The 19921-nt window shown below is 43.3% G+C and overlaps 1 protein-coding gene across 1 annotated transcript in view; it reads left to right on the forward strand.

Annotated features, from left to right (window-relative positions):
• Positions 1-19921, forward strand: part of LOC142312624 (alpha-2-macroglobulin-like protein 1) — an 89688-nt gene that overhangs the window by 68455 nt on the left and 1312 nt on the right. The window contains exons 28-35 of the mRNA XM_075351619.1: positions 4452-4614; positions 4712-4926; positions 5557-5772; positions 8629-8753; positions 10726-10813; positions 14581-14649; positions 16999-17101; positions 18867-18908. Coding sequence (XP_075207734.1) covers positions 4452-4614; positions 4712-4926; positions 5557-5772; positions 8629-8753; positions 10726-10813; positions 14581-14649; positions 16999-17101; positions 18867-18907 — 1020 coding nt within the window. The 3' untranslated portion in view covers position 18908. The remainder of the gene's footprint in view (positions 1-4451; positions 4615-4711; positions 4927-5556; positions 5773-8628; positions 8754-10725; positions 10814-14580; positions 14650-16998; positions 17102-18866; positions 18909-19921) is intronic.

The raw sequence follows: 19921 nt of genomic DNA on the forward strand, positions 1-19921 counted from the left end.
TTGATATTCTATTCTTTCTTCCTCGGTGTGAATGGAGTTCTATGTATGTTCCCTGGTAGGGCTAACTCTTTCCCTTTTGGACCCTGCGCATATATTGGCAGTTTAACTGTAAATCCTTTTCCCAACCACTGAGTGTTGAGTGTATTTATACCTTCATTTCCCCTTGGCTTGTCACCGGTTATAGAGTTTACTCTTATGCTGTCCAGATTGCAAGCAGTCAGCTTGAAATCTCCTGTCACAACACTTTCCCCTATTTGTTTTCCCTTTGTATTCTTTAGGTCTTAAAGGGGTAGTTCACCCATATTTTTTTTATTGTCCAGATCGATATTATATTGAGAAACAATGTTTCTCTCAAATACCTTGTGTTGGCAATAGTGCCTGTGAGAGGCGCTATTGCAGACTGCTGTTCCCCGCTCTGGTGACGTCACGTCAAGTGCCGCATACGTCACATCCGTGCAGCAGGCTGCATTCTTCCAGACTCACTGAGCTGTGAGCGGTGTTTTTCACTGCTTGTGACAGCCCATCTGCTTCCTGCTCCCCCCTCCCTCCTCAATCCTCCCCCCTCCCTCACAGCTCAGCGGGTCTCTTGCTTGCAGAATTCTGCTGTGAGGGAGGAGGGAGAAGGAGACGTGCTGTGCTGTTACAAGCGGTGAAACACCGCTCACAGCTCAGTGAGTCTTGAAGAATGCAGCCGGCTGCACGGGTGTGACGTGAGCGGCACTTGACGTAATGTCACCAGAGCGGGGAACAGCGGTCTGCAATAGCGCCTCTCATAGGCACTATTGCCAACACAAGGTATTTGAGAGAAACATTGTTTCTCAATATAATATCGATCTAGACAATAAAAAATATGGGTGAACCACCCCTTTAATGGCGTTGACTAGTACACGTCTCATCCAGTCACTACCTAGGGCCTATTTCAGGGGCAGCCAAGGCCTAGGTATCCTGATTGTCGTAGAGGTGCAGAACCAATCATCTAGGGACGTTAGGGGAGCCACGAACCAGCTGTAGGTATTACCAGGGGTCACCATCTTCCCCCTTCCCTAGAGACAGGGTTTCCCCCCCCACCACCACCCTTTTGTCTGTCTGGTATTCCACCATACCCAGCATTACATCTATCTCGAGTAAGTCTCCATCATGTCTCATCCAGTATTTGTAACGTTCTGGTCTGCCTTAGGCGGGCTTTGCACACTACGACATCGCAGGTGCGATGTCGGTGGGGTCAAATCGAAAGTGACGCACATCCGGCGTCACTTGCGATGTCGTAGTGTGTAAATCCTAGATGATACGATGAACGAGCGCAAAATCGTCGTCATCGTATCATCGCTGCAGCCTCCGACATTTCCATAATGCCGGGGGAGCGACAGGTACGATGTAGTTCCTCGTTCCTGCGGCCGCACACATCGCTGTGTGTGAAGCTGCAGGAGCAAGGAACTTCACCTTACCTGCCTCCCGGCTGCAATGAGAAGGACGGAGGTGGGCGGGATGTTTACATCCTGCTCATCTCCGCCCCTCCACTTCAATTGGCCGCCTGCCGTGTGACGTCACTGTGACGCCGCACGACCCGCCCCCTAAGGAAGGAGGCGGGTCGCCGGCCAGAGGGACGTCGCACGGCAGGTATGTGCGTGTAAAGCTGCCGTAGCGATAATAATCGCTACGGCAGCTTTCACTATATATCGAACGTGCGACGGGGGCGGGACTATCGCTGCAGCATCGGTAACACATTGTTACCGATGTCGCAGCGTGCAAAGCCCGCCTTAGACTAATCATTTTTTGTTAGATGCTTTCTCAATGGTAAGCAAATAACAGGGCGTATGAGTTCACCTTCAGCGCCACCACAGGAGAAATGAAGCATTACATGATGACCTTTGAAATCATTGGGTTATAGTGCATGATTTGACATTAAAGACGCTTTGTAGTGACCTCCACACAGCTTAATAGATGAGGATATCAAAGAACTCAGAATTCCCCAATGGAGTATTTGAAAATGGGTTTCAATTACAATTCAACCCCTTTACTTTAGATGTTAGTTTGGTTACAACAGTATTTGTTATTAGATTTATATATATAGCCATCAACCTCTATAGTAATTTTTGTATTGCTCTTCTCCATTATCCAATTCACTTTCATGTTCAGAGTGAAATTGTTTAGTTGGGGATAGAATTTTTTTTTATGATGCAACTTTTTTTTTTTTTTTTTTTAAGAAAAGAGAAAGGAGCTGTAAACTGTGAAGATCTTATATGGAGCAAAAGTATAAAGATACATTAAAGGGGTTGGCCACTTAATCTTAACAAATGTGTAAAAAAAAAAAAAGAGTGAAAATCATAGCAAACAACACTAACGTTAAATAGGTGTCAAATTCAAGTATGAGGTGCCAGTCGGGACATAATAAAAAACTAAAAGTGTTCCTTGAGTGAAAACTAAAAACTTCACAGACCACTTAGATACTAATCTGTAGGATATTTGTTTAGCTTAGCTTGTGCTTCTCTTCTTACAAAGTAGTGATGGCGAACCCGAACTGTAAAGTTCAGGGTCCGTACCGGATACCTAGTGTCCATGCATGGACCCCAAACACGGACTTCTCAGGGAAGTCCATGTTATTGTTTGGGTTTGGCCAGCCAGATAATTAAAAAAAGGAAAAAGAAAGAAAATAAGGAATAAAGCAGGACCTTTATACTTACCGACCTTCCCCACGGCTGAAACACTACTTCCGGATCCGCTAATTAACTCTCATACATATTCACTGCTTCCTCCACCCACTATCAGTTCCGGTATCTCTGATTGGTTGGAATCACACACGCTGTCTGCCCCATATAATGATGTAAAAATAAATAAATAATATTGTGATACCCAGTGCAGATAGAGCAGATGGCTACAGGCTGCGGCCCCCAACCATGAGCTTTTCTTGTCTTGGCTGTGTATCAAAATAAGAGGGACCATATACAGCCTTTTTTAAATTATTTAAACAAATAAAAAATGGTGTGTGCCAAACCCCTTCCCAATTTTGATACCCAGCCAAGATAAAGCCGACAGCTCGGGGCTTGTATTCTCAGGCTGGAAAGGCCTGTGGTTATGGGGCCTAAAAATAGCCTGCAGCCACCCAAATTATCGCATCCATTAGATGCAACGATTCTGAAACTTTATCCGGCTCATCCTGATTACCCTGGTGCGTTGGTAATCTTGGTAATATAAGGGGTTAATGATATCTCAAAGCTCCCACTAAGCACTAGATTAGACCTTACCCATTACTAATCTATGGTTTAGTGGCAGCTATGAGCTGTCATTAACCCCTTATTTTACCTCGATTGACACCATACCAGGGCAATCAATATGAGCCAGGTAAAGAGATTATCGCATCTAATGGATGTGACAATTCTGGGTGGCTGCAGGCTGATATTTTTAGGCTAGGGGCCCCAATAACCATGGGTCTCCCAACATGAGAATATCAGCCACCAGCTGTCAGCTTTATCTTGGCTATGTATAAAAATTGGGGGGACCACACACCGTTTATTTATTTGTTTAAATAAACTTAAAAAAGCCACATGTGGTCCCTCTTATTTTAATACATGACCAAGATAAGCACATGGCTGGGGGTTTCAGCCTGTAGCTGTCTGCTTTATCTGCGCAGAGTATCACAATATGCCTGGGACCCTATGCCAATTTGTTTTATTTATTTATTTTTACACCACTTTAGGGGCATAGACAGTGTGTGTGATTTCAACTAATCACAGATGCTGTCACACAGGATAGGGGGCGCGGTCTATTTGCAACCAATCACAGATGCCAGAACAGACTGTGGGCGGGCGAAGCAGTGAATATGTAAGAGAATTAATGACCCGGAAGCAATCTGACAGCCGTGTAGGAGACTTGGTCAGTATAGCGCTCCTGCTCTAATCCCCCTAGCCCTTTCTACCACCATTTTACAGTACAATCTTCGGGTCCTCATAGACTTATAAGGGGTTTGCCGCCTGGGCAGCTGTTTGGGTTCAAGTCTGTTCCCGATCTAGGTTTTGTTGTTTTTTTTTTTAAATCTGTCCGGACCCGTTGAACCTGAACATCTGCGAATGTCTCTATTACAAAATCATTTAAAGGGAATTTTTATCTTTCTGCCATGTTACAGTCCCTTTTTCTATAAGCTTTCTATCTAATTTTCAGTCTTCTTACCCATCTTTCCTCCCTTCTTCACTATTTTTATACTCCTATTATCTTACTCTTTTACTGATTTACTGCTGAGGCTACTGTAATCACAGGACTTGATTATCTAGCAAGCTCTCTACACATAAATATTAAAGTTAGTAGAATGGAATGGAATGTATATAGTTTCTGTATTGAAATATAGCTGTCATGTATCTATCAAAAATGTATATTTTTAGATAAACAGTCTCATGTTTTTCCAACCAGTATCATTCTCACGCAACATGTTGTCCTATGTCTAATATGAATTTCCACAGGATGACGTAATAGAGAAAGCAAAGCAATGTCTGGAAGCCTGCACTCAGCCGGAAAGTTCCACCTACACTAAGGCACAATGTGCGTACACTTACACCTTAATGGGCAATGTAGAGAAGAGGGCACAACTTTTGGAGCAGCTGGATCAAGTAGCCATAAAGAAAGGTAATTACTCACTAATTACTTACTTGGGGTCTAACAGAAATAAAACAATACTGTTTTTTCCACTATGATGGCATTTACATTGTCTTGATCAATTTAGATGACAAGATGCACTGGTCCACAAATCCCGAGATCCCTCAAGATGATTCATTGTGGGCTAATCCAAACTCTGCAGATGTGGAGACTACAGCATACGTTATGTTGGCACTGGTGTCTGGTGATGAACCAAGCAAAAATGACCTAGGGGAGGCAGTGCCAGCAGTCCGCTGGTTGCATTCTCAACAAAATGCTAATGGAGGATACGCCACCACACAGGTTCTTCATTTATACATCTATAATTATTGTAGTAAACTGCAAAATAGAAGAAAAAAAATTAAAACTGTGAAGCTATGTTATATTACCCAGCCGCCCCGACGCGCATTTCGTGCTTTCCTTCTTCAGGAGTACTTGAAACGCGCATTGGGGCAGCTGGGTAATCATAACATAGTGTGTCACATGTAAATTTTACTCTTTTATTCCGTTGGGTTAATCATTTTTAGATAGACAGCCTGTAGTTTAACTAACCAGTATTTTGGGCCTTTGCTGATATCATTTTTGGTTGTTATTGTATATTGGTATACCTGGCTGGTTGTTCAATATGTGCTAATATTATGTGAATATTAATTTTTGTTTTTCTAAAGATGTTACTGAGACCCCATGTATTTTTTTTATTTTTTTTTTTGCTGGTAGCACCTGCTTGAATTTACTATTGTATGTGAATTTTTTAATTAATAAATACATTTTGAGCTTTTAACGCTATCTGTGGATATTGATCATGTCCAAGATAGTTCTGTGTGTTATTTGTCTATGTTTTATAGTCTGATGTTGCCAATTTTGTGACATCTTTTAGAATTAAAGTTAACCTTCTGTTGGTATTTATTAAACCTTGCATTTCTTTTCCTATAGGACACAGTAGTTACTCTGTGGGCAACCTCTACTTTTAGTTCCTTAACTTTTGTGGATGAAAACATCCCGACAGTCACTGTTACTAATGACAAAGGATTTACAGAAAATGTGTCGGTGAATCCCCAGAATCCCACAGAAGTGCTGGTTGTAGACTTGCCTGACATCCCGGCAGTATACACGCTGGAAGCTTCCGAAAGTGGCTGTGCCTATGTGCAGGTACAATATAGAACTGAAACAATGGTCATTGCTATCTGTTTTATACACAGTGTGTCCACCCATATCCTGTCCACCGCCATTAAATTGAGAACGGCGGCAGCTATAGGCATAGAAGTGGTGTCTAGGTATAGTAAAGTAGCCATGCGCTACGCAATCAAACCACCTATAGCGCCACCTGGTGGAAAACAACGGAGTTAGCATTTTTATCTCAAAAACGAAACGAGATAGAGAAAAAAAGTGAAATATGAAGTTGTAAGGCATCATCAATTCAATACGAATCGACACCTTGCATACAGAAATGCTATGATTAGAATGTGTAAAACACACACGTTTGCACATGCATCTGTGATACGTCGTCGTAGGTCCTGCAGTGTTGGTGGAGGGGTCGCATACACCTGCTGTTTGATGTGACCTCACAGAAAGAAGTCCAATGGGGTCAGGTCAGGTGAGAGTGGAGGCCACTCCACACAGCCACCATACCCAATGACTTGTAGGAAGGTCTCCATGAGGTATCGCTTCACGCCCGCAGCCTTGTGAGTTTTACACGTTCTAATCATAGCATTTCTGTGAGTGAGTGAGATCGTCCTGTGACGCTGAGATTCATTAGCATGATAGCACGCCCACAGGGACGTACTAATATGCTAATGGGGGAGACTGCCTGGGGAACTAACGCCCAGGGGACTAGTGCCCTCGCTCATTAGCATACGATAAAAGATCTTTAGAAATACTTTTCGTAAAAATCTCTTTATCTATGCTAGTGTATACAGGGGCGGTTAGGCAGGGATTAGCAATATGTACCTAGAACTGCTCGTGGTACCGGGAGCATATTGGACCTGACAGGTTCCCTTTAACACTTTTCTTTTGTTTACAGCTTGTTGCCTAGGTGACTGACCACTAATGATTGACTACAGAGCATGAGCAGAAGTCACAAGATTTTTTCTATTCAGCTAATAAGTGCTATTTTGAAGATGGCCAGGATTGTTCACACTAGACAGAAGTAGTCGGTCTCCTAGACAATGCACTTTAAATTAAAGAATAGTGTTAATAACTCAAAGACGACTACAAATATTAAAAAGCATTACATTTCCAAAAAGTGTTTTTTTTTACAAGCTGCATGCGACAATATCCATCTATGAAGATGGGAAAAATTCTCTCAATGATGCTACTGCGGGAACCACGAGGCGAACTTTCTACAGATCCACACAGCTTCTGTTCAGTTCAATTCACACTGTATAAATCCGCATGTAGTTAGCGCCCTCTAGTGCTGCCAGCTGGAGTTCTCTAATTTGTTAAAGGGAACCAACCAGCAGGATTTTCATATATAAAGTAAAGCCAGTGCTATACTGACTCTAGGATGCTGGATCTAAGCATAGCTTCAGTTCTGAGATTGGAGGTTTTATTTCAGTAATATGTACAAGTAAAGTTCCAGCAATTATTTGATGGACAGGTGCAACAGAAAGGGAATATGTGGGTCAGGTCTTACTATCTATTCCCTCCCCTATCTGGCTGCCTGGCCATCCTCCTCCTGTCACCGTCATAGACTTTAATTCTGGCGCCTGCTCACTAGGATTTATCACTATTGCAGCACACTCTTCACTAAGATGGCGTCAGAGTTAGCGCCTGCTCATAGCGCTATCTCCATTTTTGTGAAGACTCTTCCTTCATTGAACTGATGGATTTGTGATGTGAGGGCGGCGCATGTGCCCTCGCATCTTCAGCTCTCGTTGTGACCGCGGGAGTGAGCGCAGTCACAACAGAAGTGGAGACTGCACCCAAAATCAACTCCCATGTCTCCTCTGAAGCGTGCGGCTAGTCTTCAGGGTGCGGTCTGCGGTCACGTGTGGGCAGCTGATCTTCTTGGTCTCCACTTCTGTTCTTACCAAGCACTGTGTGAATGTACTGTATATAGAAATGATTCAATGTTTTATTAAATACAAAATATACAATAATAAATCTTTATTTCTATATTTGCAGCATATTCCGCAGCACTTTACAATTCAGAGGTTCATATACAATCAAAAATCATTCATAACAGTTATAGAGGATACCTTTATTAAATAAAAAAATCTGACGACCCTGCTCGTAAGAGCTTGCAATCTACAATGGGATGAGGTGGGGGTGAATCAAGGTACAAGTGCTTATTTACAATGATGGTCCAGCCATCTCGAAGAAATGGAGGATAGACAATGGCTGCATGAGCCGGTCACCAGGCAATTTATGTAATGCTTTTGGGTGCAGTGGAATTTGACGGAAAATTATTTTCTGAGAAATAGTAGAAGGGATATATAAGAATGAACTTTGATTAGGGAGGGCGATAGATGTGTTTTAGGGAGCGTCTCAAGCTGTGTAAGTTGTGATTTAACCTAGTTTCTTGGGGTAGAGCATTCCAGAGGATTGGTGCAACTCGTGCGAAGCCTTGGAGCCGGGAGGGAGAGGTTCGGATTAGTGTGGATGTTAGATGAAAGTTGTTTGCGAAGCGTAGAGAACAGATAGGGTGATAGAGATGAGGTTGGAGAGGTAGGGGGTGCTGCATTGTGGAGAGCAAATTAAATTGGATTATATGATGTATGGGCAACCAGTGCAATGACTGACACAGGGCAATAGCGTCCGAGTAACGATTACCCAGAGAGGTGACCCTACCTGCTGCATTAAGGATGGACTGCAAAGGAGAAAGTCTAGTGAGGGGGAGACCAATTAATGGAGAGTTACAGTAGTCAAGGTGGGAATGGATAAGGGCTACAGTGAGGGTTTTTGTTGTTTATACAAAATTATACAATTTTATACAAAATTCTGCAGGATAATTATCATCAAAATCTTTTTGTTTTTTTGTTTTGTTTTGTTTTTTTTTTATTTTAGATTACAGAAAGGTACAATGTTCTGAATCCAGAACCAGAAGCAACATTTACACTTATTGTAACTGCGTCTCCAATTCAGTGCCCACCTCACCCTGTGCCATCATTCAGCATAGAAATCAGTGCCAGGTAAGTTGTCCATGAGATAAAGTTATAAGAAATATCAATCTTTGTGGAATTATTGTCACACATGGCACATATAACATTAGCGATGAAACTTGACTAGAAGGCTTTTACAACATTTTGTCCTCAAATGGCTGTTCACATATACAACCACTAGGTGGCAATATAAACACATATAACACAAACATTTCCTTACAGAGCGCTGCAAAATCAAGTTTTTTTATTTCAATATTGGTCACATCCTGCCTCTAGTCTCTAAATATATTAACTAGAGATGGGCGGACTCGCAGGTAACCGGGATCGGCGGGTCCCTGTTATTTTTTTTTTTTTTTTTTTTAAATCCGGATCTGGTCCAGAATTTGGCCCCCATATAAGTCTAAAGATTAAAAATGGTGGTAAAAAGGATAGGGGAATGGGAGCAAGCATGTTGTACTTACCAAGGCTCTAGCATCGCTGTACGTTGCTCCCAGGCCTCGCATTCACTTCCTGGGCCGCTAATTACTGCTCCTACATATGCACTGCTTTCCCGCCCACTGGCGCCTGTGATTGGTTGCAGTTAGATGCGCCCCCACCCTGAGGGTCCCGTAGAAGTCTGGCTTACAGACGAAACGGCCGTCGTCCTTTGGAGGGACTCGCATCCTAGTCACCTCCCGCATTTTTATCTGCACCGATGAAAAGAACGCTTGAATAAAAAAGAAATTGTTTGGCATAGCAGCTGTTTGCGGTCGATTTTTCATCTTCCTGTTGTTGGATCTCCTAGCTGCTCAATACCGACCAGCACGCTGCGCCTGCAAACCAGCGCTACATGGCAGTCATCAGCACGTGAGCCACTGAACTTGGAGGTAATCTGAGGGCAGGCGGTGCAGGACTTGTTCACTTGTTGCTACAGTAGAATGGGAGCAAGCATGTTGTACTTACCAAGGCTCTAGCATCGCTGTACGTTGCTCCCAGGCCTCGCATTCACTTCCTGGGCCGCTAATTACTGCTCCTACATATGCACTGCTTTCCCGCCCACTGGCGCCTGTGATTGGTTGCAGTTAGATGCGCCCCCACCCTGAGGGTCAGCGTGTCAGCTGACTGCATCCAATCACAGGAGCAAGGACAGCAGGGAAAGCCTTGTAACTGAAGGAGCCCATACCCTCTAGCATCTACCGTTAGCCTAGAATGTACGGGCTCCTACCAGGTTAGTGGGTGTGACTCACTTGGATGGCGGGCATTGTGATATTTCCTCTCATCCACCATAATCATGCAAGGGGGTGCTTCAAACCTCCTGCAACCCCTCTATCTGAGGGTCTTACCCCCACACCCTCGCTTCAGTTATAAACAACTCCATACCCACGTGGACTTAGAAAAATAATGTTTATTCTGGCTGGAAACGACAGACGATATTTTGAACATGCACCTATCATGTGATAGGGAACATGTTGAAATGACGTCATACCTGGAAGAAGACCATACACTCTTGCATCTACCGTCAGTATCATGGTATAAAAATAAATAAGTAAAACTATTGGCTCAGGGTACCACCGTATTTTGATATCCAGCACAGATAAAGCCCATGGCTACAGGCTGCAGCCCCCAGCCGTGCACTTATCCTTTATCCTGGCTCTGTATCAAAAGAACATTAAAAAAACGACGTGCGGTCTCCTCAGTTGTGATACTCAGCCAAGATAAAGCCCATCAATATTATTAACCCAAGAAGAAAGGCAAGAATATATCTGCAGTTTAGGCCTCCACACACCTCCTGGAGGTGTCTCATATAATAGGAGGTGCTGGGTCATACTAAGAATCAACACAGACCCCAGCTCGTTTAATTTTTCGGGTCCCTTTAAATCCAACCAAAGACAACATCTGCATAGAGTTTGTTACTGCGGACATACACTGGAGTAATTTAGTGCTATTACTTTGATAAGACAGCTTAGATATAATATATGCTAAAACTATTTGAATGTTTTTCTAATTTTTCTCCATATTTCAGTTTAAGTGATGCAAGTCACGAAGAGTCTAACATGGCCATTATAATTGTACAATTTCTGTCTGGCTATGTTCCCAAAGACAAGAATAGGGTGAGTGCATCTCCATTCTTTATGCATCTCCATATGTGAGACAGGAAAGTTGGAATATAAAGTGGATCTGTCACCAGATTTATCAATACAAAATGCGTACATTACTAATTACATCTCTTAGACCTGATAACATTGGTGTATTTACTTTAAAAATGCAAATTGACTCTTAAGAGAGGAAGAGGACTTGAACTCTAATAACATCTATTGGGAAGTAGCAATCCTGAAAGTCAATATGGAACCTTTAAAGGGAACCTGTCACCACTTTTTTGGCGTATAACCTGCGGCCACCACCACCGGGCTCTTATATACAGAAGTCTAACATGCTGTATATAAGAGCCCGGGCCGCTGTGTAGGACGTAAAAAACACTTTATAATACTTACCTACTGGTCGTGCGGTGGGCCATATGGGCGTCTCTGTTCTCTGGTGCGGGCGCCTCTTTCGGCCATCTTCGTCCGTCTTCTGAAGCCAGTGTGCATGACACGTCTACGGCATACACACTCGCCGGTCCTGCGCAGGCGCACTACAGTACTTTGATCTGCCCTGCTCAGGACCTGAATGCCGGCGAGTGTGGATGATGTCGGATGCGTGGTGCACCGCGGCTAGAGAAGAAGGAGGATGAAGATGGCCGAAAGTGGCGGCACCGGAGAATGGAGACGCCGATATGGACTACCGCACGACCGTTAGGTAAGTATTGTAAAGTGTTTTTTATGTTCTCACAGCGGCCTGGGCTCTTATATACAACATGTTAGAATGCTGTATATAAGACCCCGGTGGTGGCCGCAGCTTATACGCCAAAAAAGTGGTGACAGGTTCTCTTTAATGAGCCTTGTCTGTCATTATGGCTTTATGAGAACTTAATTGTTCAATAAGATTGTATCCCAATATTATTAATAATAGAAAATACCTCCAATTAGAAATGTAGTTTAGTTCTCCTGATTAGCTATATCACTTATCTCATGTGCAGGGCATTATAGTAACTTAGGTATCCATGGTTCCAACAATGAATAACTTATAGCTGCAATGTTCTTCTGGGAAATATTAAAATTATCTTTTCAGGAGGAAGGAGATGAACTCTAGTGCCATAGAAATATAAATCCTAAAAGACAAAAGTGACTCTTTAACAAGCCTATTCATATGACTTAGGATTTATGCCAGATCAGAACCTAAATTTGTAGACACGGTGTTTTGGGGTGTTGGCCCTTGTCAGTGCAAAGTATGAGATCTGATCTGGCTGTGTGAGAAGCTATAGTGGGGTCTAAGGTTCCCAGAGGAGCATTGCAGCTATAAAACCCCTCACTTTCCAGCCAGATTGGTGTGTCAGTCTCCGCAAGGAGAAAAATTTTCCCCTTAGACCCCACTATAGCTTCTCATACAGCCAGATCAGATCTCATACTTTATACTGATGAGGGGCAATCACACCGAAACACCATGTCGGCAAATTGTGGTGCTGATCTGGTATAAATCCGAAGTCATATGAATAGGCTCGTTAAAGGGTCACTTTTAACTTTTAGGATTCCTACTTCGAGTAGGTGGCGCTAGAGTTCGTCTCCTTCCTCCCTGAAGAGACAATTTGTATATGAGTGCTCGTAATACTAGATACCTAAACTGCAATGAAGTAAGAGACATAGCTAATCAGAACTATACTACATTTCTATCTAGAGGAATTTGCTATTATTATGGTTATTACACCTACTATATATTGGGATAGGATCTTGGAGATGGGAATACCCTATTGATTCACTCTTCACCCACTTATCCTGATTGACAGCTCATTGTCCCACCTACGGGCAGCTGCTGCAGTCTCACTCTGCTTAGTACAAGCTGTCAGTTTGAGTCAGCTGAGATTGAATACACTTGAACTCTTGAGCGCTCTCACTCTTTAGCTGGATTCATCAAATGGATTTTCAAAGTAAATACACCAGCCCTATCAAGTCCAAGAGACTTATTTATTATTATGCAAAATTTGTAATGAAAAATATCTGGTGACATATCTTAAAAGGTGTTATCCCAATTCACCAGGTTTTTACCTATCAACTGGATATGAAGTAAATTGCTATGTGCAAAAGACCCCATTGATGGAACCTCCACTAGTCCCGAGAACAGGGGTTATAAAATGCCCCTTGTAATGGAGCAATGGCAGCGCCCGCACATTAGAGCGTTGTGTTTGTAGAACCTTTTTGACAATGGATGGCTGCTAGATCCGTTATAACAGATGATTACTGGACATGTGAACTCAGACTATCACATGCACAGCATAATGCTATTGACTCGCCCACCCCAGGGCTATGGGACACCCGGTGCCGGGCCGGACTAGTCCAGGGGAGGTAAGTGGTGGCTGGGCCCAACTCCGTACCCTGGTGGGGTCAATTAATATGGCTGATGACTTGGGGGTGAATAAAGTTTATATTTGTCGTGACGCCACCTGTGGTTTGCGGCTAGTAAGCCGCCGCTGCTGTATGGGGCCTCCGGGGTGATGGAATGGCAGCAATGGTGGGACTGCTCCCCACAGGTGGACCTGGACCCCGGGGCACAGTTGGTGCTTGTAAGTGTCTATGCAGTGATGGAATAGTGCAGGCGGAATAACGGAGACAACATCAGGGGGTGCAATTTCAAGATCTTTACTCACAGTTCCTGGGCTTCAGCACACTGGTGCCTTTGGACTGCTGGAACCCACTGTCAGGGACCTCCGCCATTCCTGAGTAGATCCTGGAGTGAAAGCCGGTGCACCCCTCTATGTGTTCCCTTTCTCAGCCGTCTCCTTAAGCCTTGCCCTTGTTGGCTGAACCTGGCTCGGCCTCCACTACAGCCTCCGGGCCAGGGGCTTGCCTGTCGGTAATTTACCCCCTTTCTAGAGGTTCTGCTGTGGGCTGTGGCCCGGGGAGCTTGCAGCTTTCCCTGGGCCTCGGTTTTTACTGTTGGAGATGATTTTTCCTCCTCCGGTTTCTAGGGACCGTCCCCTGTTTGCAGCTTGATCCCTCCACCGATGTTCCTGTGGAACAGGCCACGAGCCTGAAAGCTCTCTGTGGCCCTGGAATCCCTTCTTTTCTCGGCTTGGTGTCACCTGGACCCTCTGAGTCCCAGGGTCTTCACCAGGAAGCGTCACTTTCTTCTCTTGCTCCTGGCTGACTAGAGCACTACTTCTTCTTTCTCTTCTGCCTCCTGCAGACTGTCTGTCTCCTCTGCCTCCCACAGACCTCCTCCCTCCACTCCTCCCTGAGGTAAACTGAAACTCTCTTTTGACCTTCCTTTCTACTCTGCTCTCGGGTGGCTCCTCCCACCCACCCAGTTGCTCAGCTACTACCCTACGGGAGCAGGGATGGGTCTTACGGCCCCTCCCAGCATGCAGCATGGGAGGGTTGCTGCCACTGTCCCTGGTCCCTGTGTGTACCTAACAATGGGTGTAGTGTGAATTTGCCTGTGGACCGGCGTTCACTCCCTTCCTTACCCAGGATGGGACATTACGCCTCTGGCTGGGGCGCAATGTTCCTGTGGCGACGGAAGCCTCAGGGGCGCCACACTATGGAACCTCAGTTATGGAATTTCCTTTAATTATAACCATATTCCTTACTAGTAGACAACTACTTTAATTATATTTTTGATCCAAATTTCTCCTAACCTTTGCCATGACAATGTACACCAAGTCCTTTCCTGGTGTCGTCTATCTGAACCATATGTGTCTTCAGATTGTTTTCTTCCATTGCTCATCCTATATGCTACATACATTACTACATTATCTTCCATAACATTCTCGGTTTTATTTTCCCAGCTCTTAGCGAACAGCCTGGTGAAGAGAGTGGACAGTAGCCCGACTGATCTTACAATCTATCTAGACGAGGTAAAGGCAGACTTGGCTGCGATTCATTTATTTACCAAATAATAGAAAATACAAATCGGATTGAAAACTATAATAAACTATAAGTTCTTCTCAGTAACTTAAGAATATCCTCAAAAAGTTAATTTATTTCAGTAATTCAATACAAAAAGGGAAACACATATATTACATAGAGTCATTACACACAGAGGGATCTATTCCTATATATTATAGAGTCATTACACACAGAGGGATCTATTCCTGTATATTATAGAGTCATTACACACAGAGGGATCTATTTTTATATAATATATAGAGTCATTACACACAGAGGGATCTATTCCTATATATTATAGTGTCATTACACAGATAGGGATCTATTCCTATATATTATATAGAGTCATTATACATAGAGAGATATATTTCTATATATTATATAGAGTCATTACACACAGAGGGATCTATTTCTATATATTATATAGAGTCATTACACACAGAGGGATCTATTCCTATATATTATATAGAGTCATTACACACAGAGGGATCTATTCCTATATATTGTATAGAGTCATTACACACAGAGAATCTATTCATATATAATATATAGAGTCATTACACACAGAGGGATCTATTCCTATATATTATAGAGTCATTACACACAGAGGGATCTATTCCTATATATTATATAGAGTCATTACACACAGAGGGATCTATTTCTATATATTATATAGAGTCATTACACACAGAGGGATTTATTTGACGTGTTTATTTCTGTTAATATTGATGATTATGGCTTACAGCTAATGAAAACCCAAAAGTCATTATCTCAGAAAATTAGAATATTATATAAGACCAACTGAAAAAATGATTTTAAACTCAGAAATGTTGGCGCCTACTGAAAAATCTGTACAGAAAATGTACTCTGTACTTGGTTGGGGCTCCTTTTGCATGAATTATTGTATCAATGTGGCGTGGCATGGAGGCGATCAGCCTGTGGCATTGCTGAGGTGTAATGGAAGCTCAGGTTGCTTTGATAGCAGCCTTGAGCTCTTCTGCATTGTTGGGTCTGGTGTCTTTCATCTTCCTCTTGACAATACCACATAGATTCTCTATGGGGTTTAGGTCAGGCAAGTTTGCTGGCCAATCAAGCACAGTGATACTGTGGTTACTAAACCAGGTATTGGTAGTTTTGGCAGTGTGGACAGGTGCCAAGTCCTGCTGGAAATCTAAATTTTCATCTCCAAAAATCTTATCAGCAGAGGGAAGCATGAAGTGCTCTAAAATTTCCTGGTAGACGGCTGTGCTGAGTTTGGTCTTGATAAAACACAGTTGACCTACACCAGCAGATGACATGGCTCCCCAAACCATCACTGATTGTGGAGACTTCACACTAGACCTCAGCAGCTTGGATTGTGGCCTCTCCACTCTTCCTCCAGACTCTGGGACCACGATTTCCATATAAAATGCAAAATTTACTTTCATCTGAATTCAACACCTTGGACCTCTGAGCAACAGTCCAGTTCTTTTTCTCCTTGGCCCAGGTAAGATGCTTCTGGCGTTGTCTATTGGACATGAGCGGCTTCACACAAGGGAGGCTACAGTTGTAGCCCATGTCCTGGATATGTCTGTGTGTGGTGGATCTTGAAGCACTGACTCCAGCAGCAGTCCACTCCTTGTGAATCTCCCCCAAACGTTTGAATGGCCTTTTCTTAACAATCTTTTCAAGGCTGCGGTTATCCCGGTTCCTTGTGCACCTTTTTCTACCACATATTTTCCTTCCACTCAACTTTCCATTAATATGCTTGGATACAGCACTCTGTGAACAGCCAGCTTCTTTAGCAATGACCTTTTGTGGCTTACCCTCTTTGTGGAGTATGTCAATGACTGCCTTCTGGACATCTGTCAAGTCAGCAGTCATCCCCATGATTATGTAGCCTACTGAACCAGACAAAGGGACCATTTTAAACACTTAGGAAGCCTTTGCAGGTGTTTTGTGGTAATTTTTCTAATTTTCTGAGATAATGACTTTTGGGTTTTCATTGGCTGTAAGCCATAATCATCAGCATTAACAGAAATAAACACATGAAATAGATCACTCTGTGTGTAATGACTCTATATAATGTATAGGAAAAGATCCCTTTGTGTGTAATGACTCTATATAATATATGCGTTTCCCTTTTTGTACTGAATTACTGAAATAAATTAACTTTTTGATGATATTCTACTTCATTGAGATGCACTTATATTTGACAAACATTCTCTCACACGTCAAATTAGAGGAATTTGAAATAAACACAGGGAAATTCTGTTACACACGCTGAGTGAATATATACAGGAAGGTCATTCCCTTTGTTTTCTCTTCTCTCCATGTAGATTAAGACTACACCAGTGGAACTCTATATAGAGATGGAACAACAAAGCGAAGTGCAAAACTTGCTGCCAGCTATGGTGTATCTGAAAGACTATTATGAGACCTGTAAGTGAATATTCATGAATTTCAATAATTACATCCTTTGTCTCGATGCATAGACAAACTATGTAGAACTTGTAATTTTAACCAAGTTTAAAAACAATATAAATATAAATATATATATTTCTGGGTTGTGTCTGTTGTGCAATGATTTTTTTTTCCATTGAATGGGTAACAGTGGATATTTGTTTGTACCTTCATGAGGAGTGCTGGAAACCACAATTGTTCTTTATTTATAAAGGCTATCCACTTTATTATGAGCCAGGGAGGTGTCACAGGGTGTGACGGTATCACTAGTAACAGGGGAGCCTAAACTGGCCCTCAGGCTAGGTCAACTCTAGCTGACCCTGGTCCCAAAGATATGTCTGAAGGTGATGATGTTTGGGCCACCTCCCTTACTCTAGCTCCTGAACAAACCTGGTCTAGTGACCCCCTCCCTCCACCCAGGAGAGAGCCGGGACAGGAGTGATAAATCCCACACACATAGACTGGAGGAAACAAAAACTCAGACTCATAGCAATCACTCACAGAGGTATAGATAATACATGATCAGGAGAATACTAAAGGAAGGGAGGAAATAATCGGACAACAAGAGTATTTCCACATCACACCAAACAGCACACAGAAGTTCAATAACAACTGGTAACAACGCACAAGGACTGGGGTTGCATAAAGCTATCATCGGCATGGGAGAACAGGCTCCACCATCTTAAAAAGGTCAGAGATGACTGTGATAGGTCTCCTGCAACATATGACTCAAGCAGTAATCCACAGACTAGCAGAAATTAACTCCTGCAAGCCCGATTACTAACCAGAGCACAGCTGGTCGACGTCTGTGCAACTCAAAAGCAGCATTGTGTGCAGTGTCTGACTCTGCTGTGTGAACGGTGTCAGAAGTAGCCCTGAAACTCGGTTAGTTTTGCAACAGACACCGTGTGACAGCAGGGGTGAAGGGTAGTAGGACACCAAGGTGCTATTACGGGAAGGGCCTTTAAAATTCTATTTATCAAATACAGAGTTTATTTGGCTTATAATGCTCAATGCCACAACCATACATACATGAGAATTACATGTACAGAGATGTCATGCATGTAACTTTCATGTTGTTGGGTGAATATTGGTTATTAGTAGGGTAGAGCGAATGTATTCGCCAATATTCGGTATCCGATGGATAACAGGCTATTCGCGCCATTCGGTATCCGACGAATAAAAGAACATCTGCTCCAATACTTTCATTTTCATTTCTGACTTCCTGGTGCCTGCTTTCCAGCCAATGAACACATCTGATGTTGCTTGCTCTCACAGTAACGCCGCAGCCATCTTTGTTGTGGTGTTACTGTGATTGACTTGGCCGCACAGCGTCATCTACATACACGTTGCCGCAGCTTCCGGGAATGATACATATATAGTCCCCGCTTCTCCGGCTTCCAGCACAACGGAGGAAAAGGAGAGGAGCTGAGAGAGATTCTGCCTTTTTCCATCCATTTCAGCCTTTTCCTTAGTGACCGCAGCTCGCCGTTAGGTCCAACGTGAAATTATTCTGGTTTCCCATAGACTTACATTGCGCGTTGAATATTCGCAAATAGTTGAATAGTGGTGACCTATTCGTTGGATATTCGCGAAGTCAGATATTTTGGTATTCAGTCATCCGTAGTTATTAGCTTCAGAGAGCACTAAACAGAGAATTTCTGTGTCAATCACACCTCTAACATTTCTGGTTGGCTTCATTTATCTAACGCCTCTTTTTTTTTTTTTTTTTTACTATAAACAGCAAGACGTATTGAGGTGACCTATGAAAACCCCTGTGTTTAAGGTACAAAAAAATATTTAATTTGGATGTAATCTAATATTTTGCTTATTTTGCATGCTTTACGTATCAAAGGGGTTGTCCAGTACTGCCCAACCCTTCTTACCTGCTATAATACCCCACAAAAAATAATAAACAAACCACATACTCACTTCATTAAGGGCGTTTACATTTGTCTCACCAGAAACATGTCTGGTTTTTATAGTTCATTGCGTGGATCTACCTATTTTCCGGATAGCTCAATAACGAAAACTGTGTTTACTCGGATGGATGTGCCGTCAACTTCCTTACATTTCCGCGTTATAATTTTCAATACAGTATATTGTTTTGCACTATAGCAGTTAAGAAAGAGTGATATACCGTAGTAGTGAACAACCCCTTTAAACAAAACTCTAAAGGCCGCTTTACACGCTGCGATATCGGTACCGATATCGCTAGAGTGCGTACCCGCCCCCATCGTTTGTGCAATAGTTACATAGTTACTTAGGTTGAAAAAAGACCTAGGTCCATCTAGTTCAACCTTCCTGCACCAGTTCTACATTTGGTCACTTAAGCGGGCTTTACACGCTACGATATCGCTACAGCGATCTTGTTGGGGTCACGGATTTTGTGACGCACATCTGGCCGCTGTAGCGATCTCGTTGTGTGTGACTCCTAGGAGCGATTTTGGATCATTGCAAAAACCGTCCAAAATCGCTCCTCGTTGACATGGGGGTCCTCTCCCAATTATCGCTGCTGTCGCTTGGGCGAAGTTGATCCTCGTCCCTGCGGCAGCACACATTGCTACATGTGACGTCGCAGGAACGAGGAACCTCTCCTTACCTGCCACACGCCAGCAATGAGGAAGGAAGGAGGTGGGCGGGATGTTCGTCCCGCTCATCTCCGCCCCTCCGCTTTGATTGGGCGGCCGCTTAGTGACGTCGCTGTGACGCCGAGCGAACCGCCCCCCTTAGGTAAGTACGTGTGACGCTGCCATAGCGATAATGTTCGCTACGGCAGCGATCTTCACATAGCACCCA

This window comes from Anomaloglossus baeobatrachus, chromosome 5, assembly GCF_048569485.1.
Source record: "Anomaloglossus baeobatrachus isolate aAnoBae1 chromosome 5, aAnoBae1.hap1, whole genome shotgun sequence".
In the NCBI taxonomy this organism is placed as follows: Eukaryota; Metazoa; Chordata; class Amphibia; order Anura; family Aromobatidae; genus Anomaloglossus; species Anomaloglossus baeobatrachus.